At 44.4% G+C, this 17782-nt stretch overlaps 2 protein-coding genes and 1 long non-coding RNA gene across 6 annotated transcripts; 2 read left to right on the top strand and 1 right to left on the bottom strand.

Moving 5' to 3' along the window:
• Positions 1–196: 196 nt before the first annotated feature.
• Positions 197–7703, top strand: smyd4 (SET and MYND domain containing 4). 3 transcript variants are annotated; one of them, XM_061803357.1, is made up of 11 exons: positions 197–408; positions 999–1152; positions 1222–1311; positions 1422–2229; positions 2461–2646; positions 2712–2872; positions 3843–3978; positions 4066–4182; positions 5295–5418; positions 5522–5644; positions 7045–7703. In XM_061803357.1, coding segments are annotated over exons 1-11 (2034 nt in total). In that variant the 5' UTR covers positions 197–274; the 3' UTR covers positions 7046–7703. The 3 variants fall into 3 exon arrangements, with proteins under 3 accessions (XP_061659341.1, XP_061659342.1, XP_061659340.1); XM_061803358.1 differs by lacking the exon at positions 7045–7703 and adding an exon at positions 6128–6313; XM_061803356.1 differs by lacking the exon at positions 7045–7703 and having other exon boundaries at positions 5522–6068.
• LOC133491775 (uncharacterized) lies at positions 2815–17526 on the bottom strand. 2 transcript variants are annotated; one of them, XR_009792475.1, is made up of 5 exons: positions 16955–17526; positions 7710–7820; positions 3864–3959; positions 3290–3384; positions 2815–2948 (listed from the first exon to the last, which is right to left on the bottom strand). It is a non-coding gene; the product is annotated as an uncharacterized LOC133491775 (long non-coding RNA). The 2 variants fall into 2 exon arrangements; XR_009792474.1 differs by lacking the exons at positions 2815–2948; positions 3290–3384 and having other exon boundaries at positions 3821–3959; positions 16955–17524.
• Positions 13400–16821, top strand: waif2 (Wnt-activated inhibitory factor 2). Its single transcript, XM_061803359.1, has one exon. It carries the CDS (start codon positions 14424–14426, stop codon positions 15450–15452), a length of 1029 nt encoding a protein of 342 aa, XP_061659343.1. The 5' UTR covers positions 13400–14423; the 3' UTR covers positions 15453–16821.
• Positions 17527–17782: the final 256 nt, after the last annotated feature.

Genomic DNA, 17782 nt, shown 5'->3' with positions numbered 1-17782 from the left:
AAGCAGTCCGCATGTGATGAATTTGGCTTTCAAATTAAATCAATTATAATAAAAATATAACGGAAGTATGACTCCTATAAAAAATTGCTAACATTTTAATGAGTAATGTATACATACAATTCACAAATCACCATCATTCATAAACCAGATTATGGGATTGACGCCGAAGGAGGCGGAAAGTATTTATTTTGAATGGTCCGTTTTACTCGAAAGTGTCACGTGACTCCGCCGCTCCTTGATTTTGCCGGCCGAAAATAAGATTTTAGTTTGTGAAATGGATCTTCCGTGCGTCCCGTGGCAAGAGCACGTTGCTCGGAAATGGGCCGGACTCGAACCCGAGCTCAGGGAGCGTTTTCAGTCCCTTCTTGAACTAAAAGATGTCTTCGAAAGCGGGCTGGGTCTGATAACGTGAGTACCTTGATGGCGCCTCCTTGGGATGCGTAACTAAAAGTGTAAATGGTGTTTGTGTATCGTAATTGCAAGTTGTACGTGCCTTGCCCACCGGGGTAAAAAATATATATAATACATGCACACACTACGCGTAGATTTAACAGTGATGAAACTCATAACATCGCCACTAAACTACAGTCATTTTTGTCCTTTTATTTCACGAGAATAAAAAATACGTTGATGTTTGCTATACATTATCTGCATGTTTTGCATGTTTATGTCCAGATATAGGTCGTTTAAAGGCACACTGATGCTAGTTTTCTAAGTTGAAGTACTTCATTAGACCATCTCTGACGTTTCTCATTATATGCTAGCATTAAGCTAGCAGACGTTTGGGGAAGTGATGACGTTTTGTTCAGTACACAAAATACATTAGTTTGACTTTTTAAATTTTTAACCAGTAGTTACAATAAACTCTTTGGCACTTAATCTTCCGAAATTCTGCTTTTTGTTAAGTTTTCTTCCAGCATCGAGTGGTTCTACTCTTATTAGCGTCACATAGTCCAACCCCCACCATGGACTTTTCTGTTGGGTTTTGCTGTTTCCAGGCAGGATGATGTGAAGTATTTGCAGCGTATCTCTGCAGGAGTACATCATCATCACACAAGAAAGGATGCAGAGGCGGCGGCCGCATGCAGGGAACGAGGAAACGCCAGCTTCAAAAGCAGGAAGTACACTGAGGCGGCCCTGCACTACTCACAGGTCACTTTTTTAAAAAAAAATTGCATACACACCGTTTAATATGTATTAATCTTATCCAAACTATGACAGGGCGTTTGTTTGGCCCCCCAAAGTTCTGTGGAACTGTCGTTGTGCTACGCCAACCGCTCTGCGGCTCTCTACCACCTGCATCGCTACCAGGTAAGGGTATTATATTTTCAGTTTAGCTTACACCTTGAGGGAAGTATGGTTTGCAGAAAGTCCTTTTTCGAACAATTCAAGTTTTTCGACACTATTGTTTGTCGCATCAGGAGGCTCTTGATGACGCAGCAGAAGCAGAGAGGAACAACTACCCGTCCGCTCTCGCCCACAAGCTGGAGAAGCGTCGCACGCAATGCCTGGCGCGGCTCTCTTCCTCGGAGCTCCGTGCAGGCCAAGAGGAAGGCGCCCGGTCGGGAATGTCTCCTAAAGTGACCGTTCGCTTCAGCCTTGAGAAAGGTCGCCACGTGGTAGCGTCGGAAACGATCCAGGCCGGCGAGGTGATCCTAAGCGAGAGGCCGTACGGCTTGGTCTTGGTTCCGAGCAGCAGCGGAAGCGCGTTTGGGTCGGAGCACCGGCGCTGCCACGCGTGTTTGAAGCTGATGTGGCGACCAGTCCCGTGCGACGGGTGCTCATACGCCCGCTACTGCACCGCCAATTGCAAGGACCACGCCTGGGAGGAGCACCACCGTTGGGAATGCCCGCTCAGTGCCCACTTGACAGTTTTGGGCGTCATGTCACATTTGGCTCTGAGAGTGGCACTGAAAGCTGGCCCGAAGAGCATCCGCCACGCCTCCGGAGCCGGCGCCGAGATCCCGCCGGACCCTTCGGGCCCCGTGTATGAGAGAGTCTCCTGCCTGCTGCACCACTCGGACCGGCAGAGCGCCAGCATGCGCTTTCTGTCCGCAATCACCATGGCGACGCTGTGTCTGGAGCTCAGCGAGGCGGGACGACAGGTCGACGCCGTGCGGGACCGCGCCGTCGAAGATCAAGGGTGGCGGCTGCTGGGTGGCGCGGCGCTGAGGCATCTGCTGCAGCTGCGGTGCAACGCGCAGGCTGTCGTCATGCTGGAGGAGCAAGGTGACCACAAACCGATCCACGCCAGCCGCTCCGGGGCACATCGCCACATAAGGGCTGGGGGATTATGGACAAATAATTACAACATTGGATTGTTATTAAAGTCACAGTTATTCATTCATTTCAAACCTTATTTATTCAACTTTCCCCCAAAACAGACAGAAGAACTAGAAAATTATGAATCGGCCACGAACGTTCGATTGGTCGCCGTTCCATCGATGCTTTGTACGACAGGTTCGTCGGATGCCGTCGTGCTGTCCAGCCAGGAAAGAAGGGTCGCGACGGCCATCTTTCCGACGTTGAGTCTGTTCAACCACTCGTGCCGACCCAACACCAGCCTGACATTCGGCGACGGCGGCGTCGTCACAGTGCGTGCGTCCCGCGACGTGAACGCCGGGCAAGAGGTCCTGCACTGCTACGGTGAGACCGATCGATTCCCGGCCGGGGTGCGAGGGGTGTCAACGTCACGGACGGTTTTCTTTCAGGTCCTCACGTTGGCAGGATGGCCGCCGGGGAGCGCCGGGGCCTCCTGCAGGAACAGTACTTTTTCCTGTGTCGATGCGAGGCCTGTGAGGAAGAGGGGGCGCCGGGAATTAGCAGAGATGGAGGATCTGGACTTCTGTGCGCCGATTGCCACGCTTCACTTGTAAGTGATCTATGGCGGGGGTGAGGAAAATTTCCTAATAACTTTGCTGAGCCACTGTTAGACGACAGGAGACCATCTGTAATGGAGTATACACTGATCTAAACCTTCACCTTGTTTCCTCGCATTTGAAAATCAAATTCAATTTGCAGAGTTCTGTATTATGAAATTCATCAAAAAAAAAAAAAATCAATGTGATTTCTTGCTTATCCCACTGCTGAAGTGGGAAAATATTGAAAAATATAAAAACCGTCGGCCTATAAAGGTGAAGCAGAGAGTGAAGTAACCCTAACCCTACAGTTTTCGTGGCCAATGAGCCATCTTTTTTTTTTTTTTTTTTAAAGATCAGTGGGATTATAAAACACTATTCAATGTGTAATGTAGCGATAATTTGACGTATATGAGTGAACCTGTAAGTACCTGTAAGATAATAGATTCTGAAATGATTGGATCCTGACACCCCTAAAGTGATCGGACCACTTCCCGTTATGTGGCATCTGGTTTCCGAGGAGCTTCTGCAACAGAAAAATAATTTCATTTTGCTAACGTTTCACTGCATCAGCATCATATTCTGGCGGCGGCTGGTCAGTAGAGGGCGCTAAGGTGCCGCCACACCACAGTCAACCTTGGAAGAGGACAAAAGTGAAATCATGAAAATAGATAACTAGTACAAATGATATATATATATATATATATATATATATATATATATATATATATATATATATATATATATATAATTTTTAGATTCAAGAGATCATATACACTTAATGAGTGCAGTTTGTTTCTGATTTTATGGCAACTTCCAGTTTAGAGCACATCAACAATTTCCCATTGACTCTCGTTAAATGTTTAATCCTTATGAAATACAAAAGAGGTTGTGAAGGTAGCGTGTTGGATTCCAGCGCCCTTGAGCACTAAACAGGTTAACCCTTGCACATCTCTCCCAACTTGTGGCTTATGTCACGTCAAGGCATCCTCCAGCGTAGGCGACCTGGAGTGCCGATCGTGCGGTTTTGCGGCGTCCCGTGCCGATCTCGCCGAGAGGCTGCGGGACGTCCGGCGAGATTTGGACCAGGCCGTGGAGCTCCTGGAGAAAGGAGAACCCGGTGAGTGAGCGCTCCTCTCCCTTCGTCCGATCCTGATGTCGAAAGCGTTTTTTTTTTTTTTTTTTTTTTAATTTCCCATTTCGTCAGGCGAGGCCCTCGCCCTGCTGGAGAGAAGCGGGCGTTGCGCGGGTGCGACGCTGCCACACACCCACGAGCTTCAGGGCCGCATGGATGACACTTTGGCCAGAGCGCACGCCACCAACGGTGGGGGGCCTCTTTCCCAAAATTGCTACGTTCCACATTGACGACTCATATTCATAGTTTTGTTTTATTTCTTTTTGAGTGGTTAGCAAAGTACAGTGATGTCTCTGTTCTCGACCACAATCCGTTCCAGAAAACGGTTCGAGAAGTGATTTGTTCGAAAACCGAATCAATGTTTCCCGTTACAATGAATGGAAAAAGAAATAATGCGTTCCAAGCCTAAAAAAAATTGGCCTTTTAAAGCATTTTTTTTTAGCTTTTCCTGATAATAAACTGCATAGTAGGAATACATGTATAGTTTAAATACTTTACATAATGAAATATTTATTTTTTCCTTAAAATGTGTGCTTTAGTAGTAGAGTACGCTAGGCTGGGAGTGAATTGCCGTATCTGTAGCAACGCGGCCCCCAACTTTTTTTTTTTTTTTATTAACAAAAATGCAGAATAACTTTAAACAAGCTACTTGCCTTCTTTGGAGCCATGTTTGGGGGTTCATACGGTAGTCCTCCATAAGAAGAAAAACAACAGTCACTACCGGGACACGTCTGTGTACAGAGACTGCGTTACACAGAATAAACAAAAGTGCGCTGGTTGCGCCGCGCGCATTATGTTATTTCTGGCTTTTTTCGGGGGCATTCGAATACCGATTTTTGTTTGAAAACAGAAGCAAAAAAAAAAAATCTAAAAATTTTCGTTCAAAAACCGATGTGTTCGAAAACGGGTGGGGATGTTCGAGAACCGAGGCTGTATCTCATAAGCAAAATCTTCTCAAATACTGAACCTCCCAAAAATGACCAAACTATTGTTAATCATGCAAACTAAACAAAATTTTATTAGCAATTGTGTTCTATAAAATACAGAAATAACTTAGAATTCCAACATAAGCATGACCTATTTTATCAATTACGTAAACAAAAAAAAAAAATTGAAATTACCCAATTTTTTTTGTTTTTGTTACAAAAAAATATATTTAGAATCAATACCATTTTTTTTAAATAAATGAAAGTAAAGAATGTTACTTTAAAATACAAAGGCACCACTAGTCCAAATTTTGGACAGTTTCTCCTTAATTTTCTCTGCCGCCCTTGAGCACTCTTTTTCCTTGTTGCGCGCAGGCAATTGGTCCCGTGCGGCTTTGCACTTGGAGCGCAGCAACGTTGGCGTGATCGCCCGCTTCGGATCAGACAGCGTGGAGATGGCTCGACAGCTGGCAAAGTTGGCCCAGCTGCACTTCAACGCGTTAGTCAAGTCCCTAATCCTAACCCTTGGCCCCCTCAGATGTGTATTTTTATGGATTATCTTTTTTTTTTTGTTTGTTTGTTTGTTTTAATGCTTCCCGCAGCGGTTCGAGAGCATCGGCCCTGTCAGTCATCCCGGAGGCTCGACGCCTTCTGAGCCTGCACTGTGGCGCCCTCTGTCCTGAAGTCCAGGAGCTGCAGGCCATGGAGGATTGTTTACGTAATTGGTAATTTATGTATTACATATATCCATCCATATTTGAAATATATTTTGTATGTTTTATTGGGCTATGTATAATTTTTCTTGTAAAAATCCCCCCCAAAAAAAACAAAAAACTCAATACTAGTTTTCCTTGACAGCATGAGTGAAAAATTCTTGTAAAATTTTCTTAACTTTTTTAAAATGCGATTATTTTTTTTCTTTTCTTAATTTATTCTTGGAACATACATGTTTTGCTTGAAAAGCCCTCTTAAAACATGACTGTGAAATTCAACAAGCTACATAATTTCTAAAGACAAAATAAAGTCCTAAAACGTAAACAAATATTGAATAAAGGAAGCATTTTTATTTGAACCAGAATCCCCTGCCGTACGTTTTGGGTTCGTCGGTTCCAGAAATATTAAAGGAGCGGCCAGCTCTGTTGACGCAATAAAACTAAATGATTTTATGACCGAAGAGCTGATTTATTTTAATTTTTTAACCCCCACAGACATGCAGCATCATTGGCACTCGACCCCACGCGCTTTGTATGTTCTCCGCCAATAATTCCAATTTGCCACTCGACCGGCAGCTTCCCGGCGCCGCCTTACGACGACGACGGCGTGACCTTTAGGTGGCAGCACCCGACCCGCGAAAGCCCGTGTAATTTCGCGCTTGAGAGCGAGCGTGCCCCCCCCCCCCCCCCCCCCCCCCCCCCCCGGCAAGATGCGGCGCCAAGGCCCCCTCCCGTTTTGAGGAAGGAAACATTCAAGCATCCACTGGGAAACTTTTTTCCTCATTAAGATTTTGATAACTGGTTAAAATCATGGTGAATTTATCTCAAATGAGATATGATATAAAAGGAATTTATGGTTTAAAATGTCAAACTCTAAACTCCTCATTTAAGGGGTTTTAATCAAAATTTTCATTCCCCCTGCCCCTTTTTTTTTTTTAAATAAATTTTAATTCTTAGATTTCAAAGGTTTTTAACATGTAAAAATTTTGGATAAAGTGTTCAAAATCATAGCACACAAGATTTATGCTGACATCCTGGTTTTGGAATGTGTTTTTCTCCTCAACAAACAGTTTCATTTTCAAAATCAAACTTTTTTTTGTGTGTGTTTTCATGTCACAATTTTTATCATCAAATATTTAAAATTATAATGAACAAACTTCACACTGGCATAACATCCAAGACTTGGATTTTTGCATTTTCTGGTCCAAAGACATAATACATTTTTTAACCTCTAAATTAATCATCTTCGAGGGTTATGAATGAGTTTTCCTCACCCCCCTCTGGAAAAAAAAAAGCTTTGCACTTGATGCATTTTCCATTTAAATATGGTCTTTTCCTTTTTTTTTTTTAAAGAAACGTTAATCATGCAAATTTTGTAAAAGATGACGACCTTCCCTCCCACCGTGCTCCAGAATCTCCTGATGGATGTCGAGCGTGAATGCAACGACAGGACTCGTCCATCATTGCGATGAAAACCCGAGGAAACGCCACACGCAGGCAGGCGGATGCTACACGTGCTAACGCCGCGTGCACTTCATCATTGGACTTTGACAAGGCTTCTGTTTGAGGGCGGCTACTTGTGGCCAGGGAGCAGAGGTGAAGCAGCATGTGCCTCAAGGTGCCTGAGGTTATTCTAGAACACAGGTGTCAAATTCGAGGCCCCGGCGCCAGATCTGGCCCGCCGTGCGAGTTTGTGGCCCACCAAGCCAAATCTAGAGTGTCAATTTCCATGAAAATTTCTAATTGTCATATATCATAAATGAGAGAGATATTACTAGCATTTTTGTGTTATCAAACATGAATAGATGAAATATTTTTGTTCCACAGTCATAATGGGAAGTCAGAGGGAAGCCGGACCAACAATGTGGCCCGTGAGAAAAATGAATTTGACACCCGTGTTCTACACCAACCAATGACATAAATTGCGTGTTTAACAGGGTTTTAAAACAAAATGTGACGCGCGCGCCACAAAACGTCATCTTCCTCTTGGGCGAAAAGGACAGCAGCGACGCTTACGTCGCCGAGGTGGCCGCACGTGATTGGCTACACGTGACGGTCGGCGGCCTCGGGCGCTCACCTTGTGACTCAGCAAATCTTTTTTTTTTCTCATTTTGTCACACGTGCACTCGCCGCTGCTCTATTTACTGGCTCGCCTCCACAACAGGCAGGATATTGCCGCTAATGCTCCCTGCAAGGAGGAGAAAGCAATAATGAAAGGTGACACAAAAAAATAAAATAATAAAAATAAATCATTATAGAAAATATATAAAGGAAAAAAAGTGCCCTGGGGATGTTTTTTTTTTTTTTTTTTTTGCTATTAAAATGTGTAACATCATCAGTTCTGGGGTGTATTTGGATGGTGGGGTGGGGAGAGACTAGTTATATTTTGCCAGCCGTTTCCTGGAGTATTTGCATAAAAATTTACATATTAAAATGGGTGTTTCTTTGGAGGCAAGTGTATTTTTGACAGTAACATAGGATATTGGAGATAAATGTTCTACACTTTCCTTAAAAATTAATACATCCAGATTAAAGTCTGGTGTAAAGGTTTTTGTGACAAAATAGAATATTTCAAACAAAAATTAGGACATTAAAAAAATCATAATTCCAATTCATAGCCTTACAATAGATTATTTTAAATTTTTTCAGATGGTTACTTTCTAGACAAAACTACATTTTCCAGGAATGTGGAAAAAATATTCATTTAAAAAAAAAAAAGAAAAAGTACCTTTTCAATATTTTAATCTAGGCCATTAAAAGTGGTATACATATGAAAAAGGTGACTTTTGGGAGAAATGACTGTGATCACAAGGTAAACAACTATGTAAAAAGTGAACAAGTGTATAATTGTAACAATATGTTTATTTTCACAGCGGTCAACAATTGTATGTTTGCACACCAGTCATTTGTGATTTTTGCAGAAAGCTGATGATTTATTTGTTATCATAACGCAAATATTTGCATTCCGCTGTCCCATTTGCTCTCACTGACTGCCTTGGGTGTCCCCCCCATCCTTCTTCTTCTTCATCTTATTAACATCGGCATGAATAAGACATGAGCGGACGACCATGGGGCTGACCTGTCACCGCCTCCCGGGGGAAGGCGGGCGGAGGAAAGGAAGATGGAGGACGGGTGGGTTGGGCGAGAGGTGTGGGGGGGAGACGTAGTGTTAGCGGGCATTCGAAATGGATCGGCAGGAGCCGGTGTCACCTGTCCGTCCACTATCAATAAGTCATCTGGGTGGACGCCCGGACAAACGCGGCCATTCACTCTCAGCTAAGCCTCACCGATTGGAGTCATCCGTCAAAAGCGTCCCCAAAATTCCGGAAGCGTCAAGCGTGTCTCTATTGTCCGATCTTTTAATCATGCCTCCATACGTAACGACGTGACTGTCATCTAATATTCCATTTTCCCCATCCCTCTCGCCTGAAAATATTCCGACCGTCATGAAAAGTTAAAACTCCATCTCACGAGACAGGATGAAGAATGTTTATGAAGATTCATAAGTCTTCTTTTTTTTTAAGATTCTTTTTATTCATCCGCCTTGCAGACTTGAAAGTTCCTGAGACAATTGAAGAGTTCAAATACAAAAGTTGTCGTGTCGTTTTGAAAAAATAAGATAAAAATTAGAAAATTAGAGCGCGATTTGTTACATTTACTCACACTGCAAAACCAAACAATTACTGCATCAAGCTCGTGGAAAATAAAGCTTTTATTAAAAAAAAAAATACGAGAGACTGATTGATGACAAACGGAGCAAAACATGTAGACAGACGATAATGGTACTCACTCAATTCTCTAACCTCTGCGTAGAATGACTATTAGTGCCGTACTGACGAGCCGGAATGTGACAATTGATCAGTTCTCTTTAACAAAGTTGAATGATTTCGTTACTGTTTTTTATAAAGTACAATATTACGGATTACTATTTTTCCTCAAAATTATTACATTTTTTTGAGAATTTTCGGGGAGAAGGCTGAAGGGGATCAATGTCATTTCCATTTATTTCTACGGGGGAAGGAGATTTATGAGGGTTCGTCACGGAACAAACTAAAATCAGTATCTCAAGTCAACACTTCATTATCTTATTTTCGGAGTGGGGGCGGCGCCTTCTTGACCCTCAGTTTCCCTCGGCGGGTCTTATGACAAAACGGCGACGCGGCGCCGGGGGGACGGGCAAACGTATCAGTGACACGTGGGCCAGCCAGCGCGAGACTGGAGACGGCGGGTGATCGCTTTTAAACAACGTCCGGATCCGGATCGAGTTCCAAAGTGCAGATTGAGTGAGGATTTTTCCTTCCACTCCAACTCGGGGGGAAGAAAACACTTTGTTTTATTTACAAGCGCTGACTGATTTGTGTCGACGGTGAACCCCCGTTTATACGGAGACATTGACGCAGTATAAATATCTTTGCCACGCCCGTTTGAGGTTTACTATATCACAGACAAACAAAAATAGAATTTAACGCTGCAGATTGAAACAGCAAAATGTTCCAAACCATTTTGTGTCGATGAGCTTTACGCCACCATGCAACGCGAAATGCTACGATTGGGCTAATGTGTGTGCGTGTAGAGCCCGAGACACAGCTAACGGTTCTGTTAGCTTGTTTGTGACGTCACTGCTCACCGATTGATTGACAAGTTCATTGATGCTAAACGATGCTAAATGCTAATCGTGACAAAATGCTAACGTGACACCGCGCGTCATTTACGGAACTCGGCAGAAAACAACTTTGTTGTCGCCTTGGATGTGACACCTTCAGCCACGTTGAGAGCGCCCTTGAAAGCCTCGGGCCGACGCCGGCAATGTCGCGGGCCCGTAAAGTGTGATGAAGTACGACGGGCGGCGCATCGTTCACGTTGCTGAAAATACTCGGCCATTAGCGAAGGAACATTTGTGGAGATCGACGAGGAGAAGGAGATCTGCGATTTATTAGCGGAACACTTTTTTTTTTTTTTTTTTTTTTTCCCCTTTTAAGATGTGGAGCTAAAATTATCTTCATCATCAGCGGCCCAATAAATAAAATATCCCATGGAATCTTTCAAGTCACATAAGAATGTGATATCATGATTTAAGGATGATGATACTATGGATGGATAATGTATGTAATGATGTATTGATCTACATCATGGGTGTCAAACTCGAGGCCTGTGGGGCAGATCCGGGCCGCCAGGTGATTTTATGTGGTCCGCGGAGGCAAATCATGTGTAACAACTTCCATGATATTTTTTGTGAAAATCTGGACAAAAATTTCAAATTGGCATATCATAAATGATAATGTTGAGATATTATAAGCATTTTTGTGTTCCCTAACAACAATAGTTGGAAACACACAATGCCCTTGATTTCTGATTCCAAAACTAGTTCATAAATTTCATGTGTAAATATGATGAGGCGGTCAAAGATGATTGTTCAACAGTCGTAACGGCCCTCGGAGGGAAGCTGGAACAACAGTGTGGCCCACGACAAAAATGAGTTTGACACCCCTGATCTACATAAATAATAACGCTATAAAGCAGGGGTGTCAAACTCATTTTTGTCGCGGGCCACACTGTTGTTCCAGCTTCCCTCCGAGGGCCGTTATGACTGTGGAACAAAAATATTTAATCATCTCATCATATTTACATCATCAATCTACAAACCAGTTTTGGAATCAGAAATCAAGGCTAATGTGTTTAACTATTCACATTTGATAACACAAAAAAAAATGCTTGTAATCTCTGAACTTTATCATTCATGATATATGATAAAAATAGAAATTTTTGGTACAGATTTTTTTACTAGAATCATTGAAATTGACACCCTAGATTTGGCTTTGCGGGCCACATAAACTCATGTGGCGGGTCGGCTCTGGCTCCCGGGCCTTGGGTTTGACACCTGTGCTATAAAGTATCAAGATATCGTAATATTGTAACGATGACAGGTATATCATGTATGATAAAGTACAACTATGAAATGAAGGCATACAGCACAGGTGTCAAACTCAAGGATTCTAGTAAAAAAAATCTGTACCAAAAATTTCTATTTTTATCATATATCATGAATGATTTTTTTTTTTTTCCACAGTCATAACGGCCCTCTGAGGGGAAACCGGAACAAGAGTGTGGGCCGCGAGTTTGACACCCAAGGTGTATAGCGAGAGGGACCAAACCCTGACGCGTATTGGTGCAGACCTGATGGCCACCAAAAAGTTTGTAATTGTCAATAAATGTCGACACAGGTTTTAAAGTGCGAGTATACATTTTCATGTTTTGCAAAAAAATTTCATTGGCATTGACCTCCTTTTGCCGGTCACACCTCTTTGATGTTTTCTTCGGTGGCGGACGGGGGAATACGCGTCGACCAAAAAGCGAGCGATAAAACCACTTGCTCGCAAAAAGTGAGAATTCGGCGCTTAGCCAGCAGAGCGGAGCAAAGCCGGCAGACACGACGGCCAAGGTCAGGGATGTTACCCGCTGGCCTTCGCCGAGGAAATCAATTAAGCAGCCGAGGAGTCGGGTTGCGGTTGCGTGATGGGCCAGGCGAGGCGGGGGCCCACTAAATCAGCCGAGCTCCCGAGAAGGTGGTCCTCGTGTGTTTGGACGGGGCACAACGAGGCGTTGTCACGGCCGCGGGCTTTACGGCGCTCGATGCCGTTTTATGGCGCTTATCAGAAGCGTCCAGACACGCCAACGCGCGTCCTTATCTTACGCGACAACCTCGTGTGTGAACAGTGGACCGAGACCCCACGGCAATAATCGATCCATCACCTACACGCACAAAAAATACATAAATAAATAAAAATGGCCTTTGTCACGTCAAAATACAATTGCCCAGAACATACGCGCAAAAAAAAAAATGCAACGTCAAAATAAATTTGTTTTCATGCCTGAAAAATGCAAGGCACTGTCACCACATGCGACAACACTCTGCTTGAATACGAGGATAATTATTTTTAAAAAATGCTTCAATCATAATTCAGTTATAGTATTGCACATACCAAATAAATTGTGCCAGATTAAAAGTTTAACAATACCTAAAGATTAAAAGCAAATGTACGGAGAAGTTAAATACAACTGAACTGTGCTGAGTCAGTGATTCATCTGTGTACCACTAGAGGGCGCACAACACGCTTTTAAGAGCCCTGCTGGCTTGATTTAATTCAGTTAAAGTTCCCTCGATTATGCCCAAATGAAGTTCAAATATTCCAGCAGGCTTTTCCTGACAGTTTTTGCTTCCTCATTTTTTAAAAATGTATTAGTTTATAATCAACACTGAATGACATGAAGGCTTCAGCATATCCTTGCTTTCAAACAGGGGTGTGTAGACTATGTATTTTCCCGATTGTCCTCACAAATGAAGGTGTCATTTCACCCTTTTTTTTTTGTCCTGCAAAGACAAAGAAGAGCTCGTGGTCATAGCCAGACAATAATTGGATGCTAATCTTTGTGGAATCTGTGCGGCAACAAGGTAAATAAAACCAAAGTCAGCCGAAGCTTTGTTGTTCCTTCGCGAATAAGACAGTAAAGCTCCGCGTTAGGGAATCTTCTTGGATCTCCGTTTTGCCGTAGGACGACACAGACGGCATACAAATAAACATGCTCAAATCCGTGTGGGCAATGTTTTCATTGTCGCACAAAAGCATTTTTCAAGGGTGTCAATTTTTTGGGGGGGATGAACGTGGATTCTCGTCAGCGTCGTTTGTTACCCAAACAGAAGAAAACCTCCTGATGCTGCACTTTCTTAAAATAAAGATGCAATATTTTTATGTTGAATAGTATTGATATTTATTTTATTATATGCCATTTTTAGTCATTTATTTGCAAATCATTTACTGGGTGTTAAACACGAGGCCCGGGGGCCAGATCCAGCCCGCCGCATCATTTACATGTGCGTCAAAATCATGTGTCGTGTTAAAATGCCAAAATTGCTAACGGTCTTTACTTTCATCCATCCATTTTCTTTTGCCGCTTATCCTCACGAGGGTCACGGGGATTGCTGGAGCCTATCTCAATGGGCAGGGGGCGGAGTATACCCTGAACTGGTTGCCAGCCAATCGCAGGGCAGATGGAGACAGGGAAACAGCCGCACAACCAAACGTTTGGCAACAGAGAAAAGAGAATTACGGATGTACAAACGCACAACTTAATTCCACTAAAGTCTCTTGGGACCCACCATGAAAAAGATGAATAAAGTTACAAAAAAAAAAAAAACAGGGAAAAACAACAAAAAACTTGCACTTTACCAATGTGCGCAAGCGTGTGACAAAGCTTGTGAAAGCGATCGTGTGTGATTCCGCGACGCTCGAGTGGCAAAGGTAAACGAAAAGAATCAAAACGTAAAGAGTGACGTCCCTCCCACCCAATGAGATGCCAGGAAGATGCGACGGTGATAGCCAATGGGAGAGCGGCTCTATCGCGCCACGGAAACCATTTGTGACTGTGAAACTTCTTCCTTCCCCCGATCAGATGGAATCATCTTCAGGTATTTGGTTTTGGATGGCATTTACTTCTCAAGTTCCTCCCAGAACGTACCACGAACGGGGCAGCCATAAATAAACCAGGAACGATTTTGGCTTCAGATTTACCAAAGGAACATTTGTTATCAAATTAATATTTGGTCCACGTATTTACGCAGCGACGTCGCCAAACGCGTGGAGCAACTTTTGGCAGCAAAAATTTAGCGAGTCCTGCCGTGGAGCGGCGCGTGCACGCGAGTCCGTGATGAGGAGCCGCGGAGGCGGGGCGCGCATGCACGAGGGAGCAGATAAGTGCCGGCGCTCGCCTCGCGGACTCTCACACCGGAGCCGAGATGCGGTGGCGGTGGTGGTGCTGGTGGTGGTGGTGCGGCTGGGCAGCCTTGGCGGCGTGCGCGGAAGAAGAGTGCCCGCCGACGTGCACGTGCACCCGGGACTCGGGCACGGTGAGCTGCGTCCCCGACGGGGAAAGGGCAGCGGCGGGGCCGCCGGCGCCGCTCCCGGCGTGGACGTCCTCGCTGATCCTGCACGGCGGGAACGTGACGACGCTGCGGCGCGGTGCGTTCACGGCCAACGGCAGCGCATTGGACGCGGCGTTCACGCTGTCTCTCTCCGCAAACATGATCCGCGCGGTGGAGTCGGACGCCTTTGCGGGATTCCCCCACCTGCGCGTGCTCGACCTGAGCCACAACCGTGTGGAGCTCTTGTCCGACGGTGCGTTCAAGGGGCTCTGGGAACTGCGCACTCTGTGTCTCAACGAGTCCATCGTGCCCGAGGCGGCCTCGCAGCTCTCGGCTGCGCTCGCCGCCGGCGATCTGCGCAACCTCCGCCGTCTGGAGCTGGCGGGGAACCGGCTCAGGAGCGTTCCCCTGGCTGGACTGGACCCGTTCAGACAGCTGCACCAGCTGGTTCTGGTCAACAACTCCATCCAGAGTCTGGGCCGAGAGAACGTTAGCAGTCTGGAGCGGCACAGGCGCACGCAGGTCTACCTGGCGCAGAATCCGTTCCGCTGCACGTGCGAGTTGGAGGTGTTCTACTGGTGGCTGAAGAACGGCTCGCAGTGTGCTGACCCCTCACTGCTGCGCTGCGCCGAACCCGAGGCCCGGCACGGGGTCCCGGTGGAGCGGCTGCGCGCCGAAGACGTGGACTGCCTGAACGAGAACCTGGAGGCGGTCTCCTACGTGTTCCTGGGCATCGTGCTGGCCCTGATCGGACTGGTGTTCCTCATGGTACTGTACCTGAACCGTGGAGGTATCAAGCGCTGGCTCAACAACATCCGCGAGGCCTGCCGGGACCAGATGGAGGTCTACCACTACCGCTACGAGCAGGACTCGGACCCGCGGCTCGCCAATGTGGCTGTCTGAGTGCCAAAACTGCTAAAACCTTTTCGCACGGCCAAAGACTAAAAGCCTGATAGTCTTCACCAACACTTATACTTTATACTAACTGTACTAGAATTTGTGGCCATGGAATCCATATACTTACTAAAGTTTACCATGCAAACAAAATACTGCATTGGGGCCACAAAATGACAATAATGTGCGCATGGGATGCTAATTGTGACCATACAGTAGCTACAACAAGCTAACAAAATACCAATTAAAAGTCATAAAAATACAGCGACGCTAATGTTTCCTCACCATATGGAGGTTCAAATATTGCGGATTTTGTGCATATCAAACATTCTCTGCCCTTTGACAAAATTTTTAAGTATGTGTTTTACTTATTTTTAATAGTAAAATAAACACTTCCTAGGCTGTAAAAATACTTAAAACATGAGGAATAAAATGTACATTGTATGCTGTGTATTATGACTTTATGTTAAAGTGATCAAAAGGTGTTGAAAAGAGAGAGCTTAATAGGAGTGTTGCCAAGATTAATATTCACAAGGAGGTTCATACAGTTTTTAAATTTGTATCCAAAGAAGGTGGTTGCTACTTCACACATTTCACCTATTGCGGGGGTGCTGCTGTACCTCCCCCGTGATAAACGAGAGATTACTGAACTACATTTCGGCCATAATATATCAGTTCGTGGCCACAAAATGGGTTTAAGGTCCGTTTGAAATCAAATTGAATCATTTCTAGGTTTCATATTTGTATTTTGCGGCCACAATGCTGGTGGCAAAATTGCGATGCCACGTGTAAGAAATACAACCGTCAACTATCGCGTGATGCCACGACATCACAATTATGTTGACAGAACATTTTCAGGGCACAAAACAAGGATAACATGTTCACAGAATACACATTAGCGGCTACAAATGAATAAAAATGTGCCATCAATACAACTCGGGGCCTTTTAATAGTTTTGACATGTGCATGAAATACAATTTTTCAATATCATATCCATATATAACTTGGATGTCTGCATCAGCAAATAGAGCATAAGAAACTGAAACAGCAATTTCCAAAGAAGGTGAACTTGGTTTGCTGACCCAGCAGTCGAGGAAGGACGACGATGATGATGATTATGACTATTATTTAAAATCGTATTGCGTACGCAGTCGCAAAACTGCAAGTTGACAGATTTCTTTATTTTCCAAAACTATCTTCTGCTAGTGTCTCATAAATGAACAACATAGCAAATCGTCACTCTCTTTGGGCTCACGCCGAAGAATTCGAAAGTATTGCTTGTGGGATCCCGGTGTCAAGGAACAATGCTGAAGTGACCCGTATTAATAATAATTATTTCCTTTGTGAGGCTTTTCCTACAGCACAGAAACTAAGATGCAGCCTGTAAAGATTTATCAAAACAAAATATATCAACGTCCATCAACTTGGTACAGCCTGACTAACAATATTTCCGAACATAGCAACAGTCATACTTCATATCAAGAATTTGTGAAAAATGGATTTTTACTTACGTTTGTAGAGGCCCAGACGCACTTTATGCTTTGCAAATGTACCATTAAAGCCTTCTCTTTGTTTTCTTGTTTTCTTCAAATCCACCTCAACATGGTGACGTCATCGCCGCCATTTTCTTCATTCGAATTGCAAAGCGGTGTTAGCATTAGCCGCTTAGCATCACCCCGTTTTACCGGCTCTCACGTAAAAAAAAGAAAGAAAGAGTGCCACGTAAAAAAAAGAAAGAAAGAGTGCCACGTAAAAGTGCTCTCGGGGGGGCTAAACCAGAGTGGAAAGTCTTGTTTTCATCCGTGAACGGGTGACGATGTCACTCGACTATTAAAAGCGCTAAATGCTAACGCACAACTGAAACCCTTTTTGTCTGTCTTTCCTCCCCAAACGAATAAAGCTCGACGATTTGTCAACATTCATTAACTCACAGGCGAGTGTCCATGTCCATTTTCCGAGCCGCCTATCCTCACAAGGGTGGCGGGAGTGCTGCAGACATTGTTTCTTGTCCAAACTTTCCCTTCAAACAAACGCACCTGTTCCAATCAAGTGATCTATCAGCTTCGTGCTCATGACGTCGTAACACGTGATCACACACACACGCGACAACTGGCCACTGGGTGGCACTGTGGGGCTCATTTTTAATCAAAACTGCTCTCACACACTACGAAAATGATCTTAAAGTGATGCAATCAAAATCAAAACGCTCTCACATATATCACTGACCCTCTCACACAGCTCTGAAAAAAACACGCACACCACTGATATACATATTTCAATATGTTGTGAGAACATTTCATGAGCGAGTGTGTGTGCAAGTTGCTGACTTGTCGAGGATG

This window comes from Syngnathoides biaculeatus, chromosome 18, assembly GCF_019802595.1.
Source record: "Syngnathoides biaculeatus isolate LvHL_M chromosome 18, ASM1980259v1, whole genome shotgun sequence".
Taxonomy (NCBI): Eukaryota; Metazoa; Chordata; class Actinopteri; order Syngnathiformes; family Syngnathidae; genus Syngnathoides; species Syngnathoides biaculeatus.
The sequence above is the reverse complement of the archived record's forward strand: the minus strand, read 5'-3'. Positions and strand labels throughout refer to the sequence as shown.

Coding starts and splice junctions, on each gene's coding strand:
- smyd4 (XM_061803356.1), top strand. CDS start 275: ATGGATCTTCCGTGCGTCCCGTGGCAAGAGCACGTTGCTCGGAAATGG. Junction 4,183..5,294: donor CAGAGCGCACGCCACCAACG/GTGGGGGGCCTC, acceptor TGTTGCGCGCAG/GCAATTGGTCCCGTGCGGCT. Junction 5,419..5,521: donor GCCCAGCTGCACTTCAACGC/GTTAGTCAAGTC, acceptor TGCTTCCCGCAG/CGGTTCGAGAGCATCGGCCC.
- waif2 (XM_061803359.1), top strand. CDS start 14,424: ATGCGGTGGCGGTGGTGGTGCTGGTGGTGGTGGTGCGGCTGGGCAGCC.